Consider the following 11919-nt stretch of genomic DNA (forward strand, 5'->3'; position numbering starts at 1 on the left):
TTTGTTATACTAGAAGTGGCCTCCTTCATGTCTATCCCTGTCTCTGTGTTGTAAAGTGTTGGACAGCACAAGGCATGTCACATAGTAATCAAGCATACAACTAATTGAACTACATCTGCAGATCACTTTTGACATCAAGATGCTGTGTTGAGAAATTGACAAACATACCTTCTAAGTACCTATGCTTACATACTATAGATATAGTCTGCTCCTGTCTTTGGTCAGAGAAAAATCTTTCTAAAAAGAACAGCAGTGAATGAAGAGATTCATGGGCTTATTACTATAAACCATTGAAAATGCAAAAAATTAGGAAAGTTTGTATGTTTGGCATTAAACAAGACATTTATGTAAGCTGAGGAAACATTGCAGAAGAAAAGTGGTGGCAGGTAGGTACGATTTGGAAGATAAGGAGTGCATCCATTAACAATCATTCTTTAGACCAGAAATAACTATTACAATTGATAACTCATACTGATTGTAGATACATCCATTGAATGTACACACAAGAATAACCTTATCAATAATTACTCAATGGAAAGGGACTAATTAGACACTACCATTTATTTTAGAACTACTGGCTTTTGATAGACTATAAGAGAGAGGGAACACTTGTTTTCAGTCATGTACCTCTTGTTCATCTCACTGGGCATTGTCAGGTAGCTCTGATCCAATAGACATATAGATGGTCTTGGGTTACAAAAAATAGCTATACCTGAATGTGTAAGAGAATTCTGTGTAGAGGAACAGGATTTTCTGAGGAGAGATAAGAATGGTTGGTATATTATGGGGAAAGCAATATAATATTTCTAAAATGCCAAAATCATCAGATGAAACATTTCTCAGAAGATATTATTGTTAAGCAACACATGATTGCATTTTGGATTTGTTAAAAGGATATTGAAATAGAGAAAATCCAAAATGTAATGTTAGCCTTATTTTTCTGTGAGGACAATGTGAGACATAGAATTATTTATCAGATGCCATATTTGGAGAATCTTCTAATTACCTTTGCTCTTGCTGTGAGTAAACACTTTTACTAAACATCCTTAGTGGAGGAAAAGAACTAATGTGGATTAAAGGATATAGAAAAGCTTGAAAGGACTCCAAAGAAGAAACTCCACAGGAACTTGAAGTAAAAACATCAAAGGACCCTATTGGCTTGCTGGAAGCCTCATTTTTATTGTGTTTAGCTAGCTTCTTTACACAGCCCTGGATCACAGGCTTATGGCTGGTACCAGGAATCATGGGCTGGACTTTCTTACATCAATTAGCAATTAAGTTAATTCTACACACCATGCCCCCAAACCAATTGGGGACTTAGGCAACATTCCAGTTGAGAGTCCCTCTTTCCAGGAGATCCCAGGCTCTGCCAAACTGGCAATAAAAAACAACTAGAGTGAGACAATGGTTAAAAGGCCCATATACATTGCCACTTGGGTTTCTGTAATTCGTAATTTAAAGTAGTTACTCTTTCCTTGCAAGAAATTTCAACTTAGTTGAAGAACTCAGATCCTTAGATTCTGCTATCATGAAATTCCACAATGTTTTGATTGATGATCAGGAGGATGTGCTGATTTTTCGGTTAATGATCTTCTTCAGGGCTCCCTTCAGGTCTCTGTTCCTCAAGCTATAGATAAAGGGGTTCAGCATGGGGGTGACTGCTGTGTACATCACTGCAGAAGCCTTCTCCTTCACAGCTGTGCGGACAGAGGAGGGACACAGATAGACTCCAATGGTGGTCCCATAGAAAAGGGCTACTACAGAGAGGTGCGAGCTACAGGTAGAAAATGCTTTCTTTCTACCACCTGCAGAGGGGACCTTCATGATGGCCACAATGATTCGAGCATAGGAGGCCAGAATACAGACAAAAGGTGTGGCTATTACCATTCCAGCCACAATGAGCACAAAGATCTTGTTTACTGTTGTGTCTGTGCATGAAAGTCGGAGAAGTGGGGTGAGATCACAGAAGTAGTGGGGGAGCTCATTTTTTGCACAGAATACCAGACGAGCCATGAGGAGGATATGAGTGAGGGAGATGAAACAGGAATACACCCATGGACCACCAACCAGCAGTCCACACAGCCGTGGACTCATGATAGTAGAATAATGTAATGGGTGACAAATGGCCACAAATCTGTCATAAGCCATCACAGCTATTAAGACACTGTCCATGATGCCAAAAAAATGGAAAAAGTACATCTGGGTCAGACAACAAGGATAGGAGATAGACTTGTTCCTGATTTGAATATTTACCAGCATCTTGGGAATAGTATTGGTAGCCAAACAGAAATCAACCAAGGAGAGATTGGCCAGGAAGAAATACATAGGAGTGTGGAGGTGAGAGTCAGAGCTGATGGCAAGGATGATCAACAAGTTGCCCACGACTGTGATAACATACATGCAGAGGAACAGAGAAAAGAGGACAGGCTCATGTTCTGGCTTTTCTGAAAGTCCCAAGAGGATGAATTCAGATGCACTGGTTTGGTTTTGTGGTTCCATGTGTTTAACTCTTTTGAAAGTATTAAAAGTAGAAGTTAAGGAACAGTAGAAACATAGCTTTGGAGGGTAAAACAGACTAACTACCCAGTTCTTTTCTGAGCTAATTACAGTATCTTGAGTTTTTGCTTAGTGTTTCTCTTACCTTACTCTTCAAAGTTTAAATTCAGAATCTTCCATTTCACACAAATATTGAGAAAATTAATAATTCATGGATTTACTTTCTCATTTTACTCTTTTTTTTGGTTTCGAACGTAAAATACTGCTACAATATTTTTCACTTTCTCATCCCTTTCTTAAAGCCCACCCATTAATTTTCCTAACCATCTCCACTCTCTCTTAGATTCAGGACATCTGGCTTCTTTTTTCTTGATTGTTGCTACACATATTATCAAATATATAGTCCTAAATATTTAAGAAAAATTTACTAAGACCATACTGTTACTTGTCTGTATATAATTTTATGGGTGGGAACACCATGGAGAGAAATTGGAAAGGTTACTTTTTTTATTAATTATGTGTATGTATGCATGGTTTCAAGGTATATGCATGCTTGTGGTGTGTTCAGGATTGTGGCAGACAATGGAAGACACTGAATGCATTCCTCTATTGCTCTCTTCTCCACCCTTTATTTTTTGTTTGTTGAGACAGAGTTTCTTACTGATTCTGAATTTTCCCATTTCATCTAAGTTGGCCTAGCAGTGTGATCCCAGGATTTTCCTGTCTCTACTCTCAAAAATCTAGTGTTACAGGAACTTGCACTCATACCCAGCTTTTATGTGAGAACTGGGAAAATGAATTCCTGTTCTCTTGCTTTCACAGCAAGTGTTCTTCCCACTGAGCCATATTTCCACACTCCAGTCAAAGGCTTTGAAGGAAGAAGTAGTAAGGGATGAAATGGTGAAATCCAAAAATGAGTGATATCAAAACTAATGATTAACAAGAAGTATCTTTGTAGGTCAAGTATTATAAATAAATGTAGAATTGCAAATACTTAGAAATACTAGTAGAATGCATATTATGAAGGTGGATTAACTTATAAAGCAGCAAATAAATACAAGAAAAATGCTCAAAACCATTAGCAAATCAAAACTATATTAAATTATTATCTTACACTGACTATGTAGTTTTTAAAAAGTGTAAAATATGTTTGAGTAAAACTGTTGATGCAAAACTAATTACTTTAAAATAAATGTATACTGGTAAAATTTTTTTAAAAAGGCTGTTGAGTTGCCTTGCTGGGTAAAGGTGCTTGCTATCACATCTGATTATCTGAATTTGATCCTCGAGTCCTACACGGTAAAAGGACAGAGTGGACTGCTTCATGTTGTCCTCTAACATCCACACATGTGCTGTTATGTGCATGTTCTCTCTAAACAAAAAAGTAAATGTAAAACAAATAATGAGATAAAAGAATTAAAAATGATGAAAATGAAAAGATTGGCTATTATTAAACAAAAAAGAAAATGACAGACAAAAACAAGGAGAAATGGTACACATAATTGCAGCACTTTGAAGATAAGGGTATGGGGAATCAAGAATTCAAGAACCACTATCTATCTATCTATCTATCTATCTATCTATCTATCTATCTATCTATCTGTATGTATGTCTGTATGTATGCCTTGACATTTCCAGAACCAAGATAGAGAAAGGACAGAAGCAACTTCAATAAGTTTTCCTCTGCCTTTCACACTTATGTGAGCAAAGCTTCTCCAACATGGAGTGTGTGTGTGTGTGTGTGTGTGTGTGTGTGTGTGTGTGTGTGTGTGTGTGTAAAACCCTTATTAAAAGTATCCAGCTATGTCCCTTTGGTAAACACCACTTTTTCCTGGAGAAAAGGAAGGAAGAACACAGAGGTGCCATCTTTATGACCAAATTTATTGCAGCATTAATGGTGATAGCCAAGGTGTCTGTTAGATGAATGAAAAGAAAAATATAGAGAAATAATTGGCTATAAAAAGAATCATATCTTTTAATCTGCAGCAAAATTGATGGCATTGGAAGATATTTTAAGTTGATTAAGCTAGGTAGATACAGAAAGACAAATATACTGTATTTTCTCTCATATGTCAAAACTAAAATTAAGATAACATGAAAAAATCAAGATAAGATTAGGGATAGGAAAGTTACAGGGAGAGAGTAGTCAGGGTAACAGAATGATGAATAGATTTGATCAACAAAAATTGTATGTATATATATTTTTTCTTTTCTTTTTTCTTTCTTTCTTTTTTCAGAGCTGGGGACCGAACCCAGGGCCAAGCACTTGCTAGGCAAGTGCTCTACCACTGAGCTAAATCCCCAACCCCATGAATGTTCATATTTATGTAAATATCACATTAAATCCCACAAGTATGTTTCTAATAAAAAATAAAACATATCCTGATGAGATGGCTGAATGAAGAAGGTGTTTAGTCACGAGCCTGCTGACTTGAGATCTCTAGATCCCAGATAGAGAAAGGACAGAACCGACTCCATAAGTTGTCCTTTGCCTTTCACACATATGTGAGAAAAGCTTAAACAACATAGAGTATGGGAATAAATACATATAATAAAAATAAAACTCTGATACAATGATATGTAAGAAGCACATTTAGAGATTAAAAGAGGGATGTTCTCATAGCTACATTGAGTATTTTATATTTTCTACATTAAATGTACATGATTAAAATAGAGGTAACAGATGTCTAATTTCCAAATACATCAGAGAAATACAGAAATAATAAGATTTGAATCCCACCAGGGTAAGTCAGCAAAGGGATGTACTCGGTTCTTGATAAAATAGATCCTGTGTTCGTAGATTCACCAATATGATGCCATCCATGATGAGCATCTTTAATTTGAGCACTTGGGAGGATATTGCAGGAGAATCTCTGTGCTTGACAATCAATGATTTGAGCCTTATTTATATAATGAGTTCCGGACCAGACAATGCTACACAGTGAGACTTGGTTCTAGTAAGTAAGTAGGTAAGTAAATCAGTAAGTAAGTAAATAAGTAAGTAAGTAAGTAAATAAATAAATAAATAAATTTCACATGTAAGAGAGAAATGTTTGATGTGTGTTTCTTACACTTGCTTATTTCACTAACATGGCAATCACCATTTCTCTACCAGAAAGTATTTTGCTACATACATCTCCGACCATTACAATTGAAATATGAGCATGCCCTCTCTTGCTTTTCTCCCTGTCTCTTTTCTGGCACACACTAGAGTCTGCTGGATTAATACATTTGTGTAGAAAAATAGCATGAAGAAGAAATGAAACATGCATAAGGAATGAGAAGAGATAAGATGGGACTATAATATGTTTCAGAATTTCACAAAGGAACAAACTCGAATTAGGTTTAGGAGATTAAGAGCTATATGCTCTAAGAGTCAAGTTTTAGATTTCATTTTGATTGTTGGCAGCTGAGCTGGGTGGAATTTGGCAGCAAGGGATTCCATATGAGGCTACTACCTACAATCAATAAAATGGATCTGGTCTCATACTCAGACTGTTATAATGACTGCCCTGTTAGATTTGTATTAAGTATGTGGTTCTGTTCTTGGGAATCTCATATTACCTAAACTTTGCTTATTTCCAAGCCTTTGGACTTCCTTCTCTTCCCTTCCCCTCTTCCCCTTTCCTTTCCTTTCCTTTCCTTTCCTTTCCTTTCCTTTCCTTTCCTTTCCTTTCCTTTCCTTTTCTGTCTTCCTCTGTTTTCTTTTTTCCTGCTTCTCATTCCTCTATCCTTTCTCTTCCCCTTTGCTTTCTTTTACTCTCTTTTGCCTCTACTTCATAAGCCTGCCTCTCCATTTTCCATTCTCTCCACCCTCTGACTGTTCCACATCCCATACCTCCTCCCTGCCCCCTGTCTCCATGAACATGTTTGCACCCTCTTAATGTCCCATTCCACTTTTCATATTAGGCAATTGCTCTAACACCAGGTGTCACAGCAAACTCTCCTCTTTTGTTTGTTATTAATAATTCTGTCCCATGATGTTTGAGAGAACATAGTAGAAGATATATGATACTCTAATAATATTATATGCTTTGTTTTAATTTGCATACCATTTCAGGGTTTATAGGCAAATAGTGTAATAACTACGATAGGAGCTGGTATCTTTATCCATAGATTCCTTTTCAAAGTTTATTCTAAAATTACAGTCTGTATTTCCAATTGATTCATAAATGTCTGAGTATTTTTTAGGGCCAGAAAAACATGGAAAACAAACATCAAACAACTTCCAAACTTTTCTGAGGTATATGTATGAAAAGAATGAGCCTGCAAATGAAGAACTCTGCTTGGTCAAAAGGTGGGGACTTAGACTTATCCGAGACCATCCTGTAAAGTGTATAGAACCTTCAAAATGGAATGCTTGCTGTGGTTTTCATCAAATTTCAAATTGGAAATAACCACTATACTGGCAGCAGATACAGCATAACCAGCAGTCACAAGTATCTTCATAGTAAGGAACAGAGATAGGGAAGAAAAGCTGAGTATGAATAACTACTCCTACCCTACCTGTGAGAGGTCTTCTCAATATGTTTCAAACTGTAAATCATCATGTTATGTTTTATGTAACTTTATATTTCTATATTTTTATAGGTTTCCTATAAATTATGGAATTGCTAAGAAAGCTCAGCTGATAAAATATTTGCCGTGCAAAATGAGGGCCTGAATTTGAACACCCAGTACTCAAATAAAAGTTTTTATGTGCTAACCATATGTAATCTTGCTGTTGGGACTGCAGAGAAAAGAGGCTTCCTTGAACTCACTGGGTGGTTAGCCTAGCTGAATCAGTGAGTTCTAGATTCAGTGAGAGACTCTGTTTCAAAAGAATAAATAAAGCTTCCTGCTCCATTATTCCTATTTGCCCCTTCATATCACCTTTTACTCTCCTTCCTCAAAAGCCCCTGATCAAGCTCCTTCCTAATTTCCTGATGACTATGCTTATTCTAAATAAGACACATTATCTGAAGATTCAGAGAAAACATGTGATGTTTGTCTTTCTGGGTCCATGCTATTTCACCCACTAAAAGTGATTGTTTGTAGCTCTATCAGTTTATCAAAGAATTTCCTTTTTCTTCATTCTAGCATGACAGGAGAGTTGGGCACATAACTCCATTTATATTAGATAAGGAGGTACTGAAAATTTATAGCTCTTGGGAGAGGGATAATCAACTTCTTTAAGGGAGTTGCCAATGTAAGTTTGAACAAGCTTTAATGGATTGTCACACATTTATGTGGGTAACAGAACTTTACATTGGGTTGAAAAATCTAAGAGAACTCAAAGTGACATAGGAAAGAAAGGTGGAATGGATCTGGGAGAAGTTGGGGAAGGGTGATGAATATGATCAAAACACACTAATATGAACATTTTGAAGAACTAATAAAATATGACAAAAGGTCGAGGAAAGCACTTGATATTGATACTCATGCCATAGAAGGAGTTGGGGAGAGAAAATTACAATTATTTGTCTTCTTAGTTGGGTTACACTGTGAGTAATCCATTTAATTTTGTCATTTTCTAATTTTATTATCATACAGTGTAACTAAGGACTCAAGTTTCTGGTTACACAACTATCTTAAATAAAGTGTCCTATTAGTTTTGAATTTATACCCTTTAAAGTAGTACATAGACATCTATTTTCTTCTCCCTGTCCCAACCTGAAAACAGTTGAATGCGCTTCTCCACAACCTCATTTATATTCCTTTATGCACACCAGGAAAAGTATTGGTGATTGACTTGTATCAAACTTTGGGCTTACTGATTGGAATAACTTGAAAATACACAGACCTTGTACTCAAAACACTTGGAATGAGGACTCTGAATTTTTAAATTTTTGTGGACAATATTTTGCTAGGAAATAAAATGTCATAGGAACAGTAAAGTCACAGCACAGTTAGAGAAGACAGTTTGCTTTTGGTCAAGAGAATAAAATCTCTGGCTGAGGTGAAGACCTAATACCTATTTCATAGGTCAGTGACCTGAATAAAGAACAACACTTTAGAAAGTCAGTGCCAACCCTGGGAAGGTGGATTCAATTTTTAAGTCATTCTAAAAGATATAGAAGGTTAGATATTTGATGAGATAGTTTGCCTTTTCTTCACAGAATTCCTGCTCCATAGCACTGTCTTTTTAAGCCAGGGTAAGGTTCCATTGTATCGATCAACCTTTCTAGGTCTCACTCAGAAAAGTGTGGCTTTTTTCTTTTTTTCTGACTCTGTTGTTGGCCAGAACTCCAGTACAGTTTGTATTGTTTTTTGGCCTTTTTCACTCTTCCCTATAGCTTGCCTCCTGATTCTGTGTCTGCCATAGAGTAGCTGGCCTCCTTGGTGGTGTAATGAAAATGGCATGGACTGTTTTGTTTTTTCTTTACCATCTTCCTTCTCTCTCATATTAAAGTAGATCCCCACAACAGTAAAATAAATATTTAGGAAAATTTAGGTATTTGGTAAATATATGCTTCCATTTAATACGTTTCCCTACAAACTTATTAAAATTGTTTGGTCAAATAGGCCAAATTCCACTCATTCTACTCATCCCTAGCACAGCTTCTAAGAACTTGTATATGCTATAACATCTAATAAAATTCCAACATGATAGCTATTGTAACTAACACATTGCATATATGTTAAATAGTATATGGGAGTTGTGAGTTGTGACTAGGTTATTTTTATCCATGCGTCTGTGCGTAGTGTATGTGTGTGTGCACGTGCATGCATGTCTGCATGTTTGTTTATAAGTCAGAAGTTGACAATGACAATGTATGACTCAATAGTTCCTCCAAAACATTTTTTGAGACAGATTCTTTCACTGAACTTTATATTTCAACAAAGCCCCAATATTCACCTCCCTCAGTTCTGGGGTTACAAGCATGAACAGCCATGTTTGGCTTACATGTGTGCCAAGAATATGAATCAGGGTTTTTATGCTTGCAAAGTAAGCCCTTTATCTATTTAGTCATTTACCTATCCCCTATTGTTCACCTTTTAAAGGTCAGATGATTAAGACTTAAAGAAGGAGTAGGATATAGAAAACCTCTTAGAGATATTTAAGAGTACAAGCTTGGTTCTCATAGTATGTTTTCCATAGTCAAAGGCTCATAGCTTTTTCAGTGAGTTATAACATAATATTTTCTTATGGTTTCTTGTGCTGGAATCATTTGACCCCTTACTCCTATGTTTTCAGTTTTTCTCCTACAGAATTCCCATGCCAACATTCTTTCCTTTCTTTTCTTCTTTGAGGGTGATGATAGTGGTGGAGAGACAGGGTCTCACATTGTAAGCTGTCTTTACAATAATCTTCTTGCCTCACCTTGCCAAGGCATTAGACACCACAAAAGGATCAAAGATATTTTATTATTCTATGTTTTGATATTATTAATTAATTTGTTTTTAATAAATTGCTATTAATATCTTGTGCAGGAAAGTAAGTCTTAAATATTGTTGATTGAGATGTAAGTTATTGCAACAATTGTGATATCCATATGGAGGCACAAAGTGGAAAATGAAATTTCAACATAATATAGGTTATACCACTTCTGGGCATATATCATATATGAATACATACAGCAATAACTGCCTGTCCATGTCTATTATTATTCTATTTCTAACAGCAATGTTGAGTTAGCTTAGATACTCATTAATGAATGTATGTGTAAAGAACAAAATCTGCATATGAAAACAAGTTATACTCATAAGAAGGAATTGCAAAGCTATTATTGAAGGAAAGGGATGGAATTGGTGATTGTAAAATTAACTGAAATAATTAGGGTCCTGGAAGATGCCTTGTTTTTACTTATAATGTTGTCCAAATGAATAAAAAAGTATAAGGCACACTATTAGAGATGTGGGGAAGAGGAAGAAGATAAGCAGAGGATAAGAAAAAATAACACAGTGTATGAATATGATCAAAGTATTATGAGTATGCATAGTAATATCTTTGCACATAGTTTATGCTACAGTAAGACATTGGAAAACACACCACATTTTAGTAATATTCAACAGAAAAAGATGGAATATTTTACATACCAGGAAGGACTAAAGAATATCATTTGACACAATTAGTAACTGATGTAATTAACTGATTTCCTGTAACTTCTTTATAAGTCACCTAAGCATTGGCCTATCCTCTCTCCCAGGCCATATTCTCGTAGAGCTCAGGGAACAACCTCAGAAATGGGAGGACTCAAGTATACTCTTTAGTTGTCTCAAGAAGTATATTTACTCTCAAGGAAGCAATGTTCTAATTCCATCTGGATCATTGGACTTTGTGTAAGGGCTCTTAAATTCTACAAGATTACAAATATTTCTTTCCGTTGTGTGTGTGTGTGTGTGTGTGTGTGTGTGTGTGTGTGTGTGTGTGTGTGTGTGTAAATATATGGCATGGTGTGGGTGAAGATGTCAGAGGGTGGCTTGGAGGAATTGGTTCTTTCCTTCTACTCTATAGATTTTAGGGATAGTTTGTCAGGCTTGGTAGCAAAGATCTTTTCCAATGAGTTTTCTGACTATCCTCAACTTAAAGGATTCTAGAAGAGATACTTACAGTCTCCAGGGGTTTTCAAAGAATCAACAGGAGAATAACTCAAATTCTATTGACAGAAAAATCCTGAGAATCCTTCCATTTTTTTGGCAAGAGGGAAGATCAATGAAGAAGTGATTAGGATCTCCACCTGTGTCACTCAGAGTTGGGTACTAAGCTCAGTGGCAGAAACAATAAGAGAGATAGGTACGATCTTGCAAAGGGGACGTAAAGAACCAAAACCCAGTATTCTACAAATACTGCCACACTCATTCCATGGCATGGGTGCACATATGAGCACACACATACACAAACACAACTTTCTGGATAAATGATTGATTAAATATCAAAAAAGTCATAGTTCTATAAGCAATGATTTAAACTTGGTAAAAGTGAGTCAATATTTTATGACACCATAAATACTATTTCTCATCAATGCTGTCTGCAGATGGCTTCATCTCCCTTTATCCTCTCCCCCAAAGACCCCTGTTACTTACTTGGTTGTTTTTCTCCTTGGGGACACCATCATTCAGGCATTCTTTATACAAACCGAGTTTGTTCCTTTCTGAAGGTAAATGAAGTCAGTTTTGCTTCTTGGAAAGTCTTCTTTGGGCCAGAAGAATGCTACAGAGTGTACATGTAGGTATCCTTCTGGCCCAAATTACAAATGAAGCCAAGGTACAGGATAAATTATAATAACTGAGGGAATATTTACAGTTTCATTAAGAAGTTAATTCCCAAGATTTCTTGTTAGGCAAATTGTCCAATTTCATTTTGGTTCCTTGAACAGTTCAAGTTCCTATGGGGCTGGAACATAGTTATAAAAAGTCCACATGGACTATATAAGTCTCCAGGAGGTAAAAGATTAGAAAGTGGTAAATTCTGCATTTTCTCTTCAGTAAAAATATTTTACT

The 11919-nt window shown here is 36.1% G+C and overlaps 1 protein-coding gene across 2 annotated transcripts; it reads right to left on the reverse strand.

Annotated features, from left to right (window-relative positions):
* Positions 1-1158: 1158 nt before the first annotated feature.
* Or1m1 (olfactory receptor family 1 subfamily M member 1) lies at positions 1159-11666 on the reverse strand. 2 transcript variants are annotated; one of them, XM_063265337.1, is made up of 2 exons: positions 11503-11666; positions 1159-2509 (listed from the first exon to the last, which is right to left on the reverse strand). In XM_063265337.1, the coding sequence occupies exons 1-2, from the start codon at positions 11532-11534 to the stop codon at positions 1558-1560; spliced, it is 984 nt and encodes a 327-aa protein (XP_063121407.1). In that variant the 5' UTR covers positions 11535-11666; the 3' UTR covers positions 1159-1557. The 2 variants fall into 2 exon arrangements, with proteins under 2 accessions (XP_063121407.1, NP_001000516.1); NM_001000516.1 differs by lacking the exon at positions 11503-11666 and having other exon boundaries at positions 1558-2499.
* Positions 11667-11919: the final 253 nt, after the last annotated feature.

This window comes from Rattus norvegicus, chromosome 8, assembly GCF_036323735.1.
Source record: "Rattus norvegicus strain BN/NHsdMcwi chromosome 8, GRCr8, whole genome shotgun sequence".
In the NCBI taxonomy this organism is placed as follows: Eukaryota; Metazoa; Chordata; class Mammalia; order Rodentia; family Muridae; genus Rattus; species Rattus norvegicus.

Excerpts from the sequence above, each read along its gene's own strand:
- Or1m1 (XM_063265337.1), bottom strand. The coding sequence starts at position 11,534 with ATGATGGTGTCCCCAAGGAGAAAAACAACCAA. Across the intron at positions 2,510-11,502 it reads CCAAGGAGAAAAACAACCAA|AGTTAAACACATGGAACCAC; the intron begins GTAAGTAACAGG and ends TACTTTCAAAAG.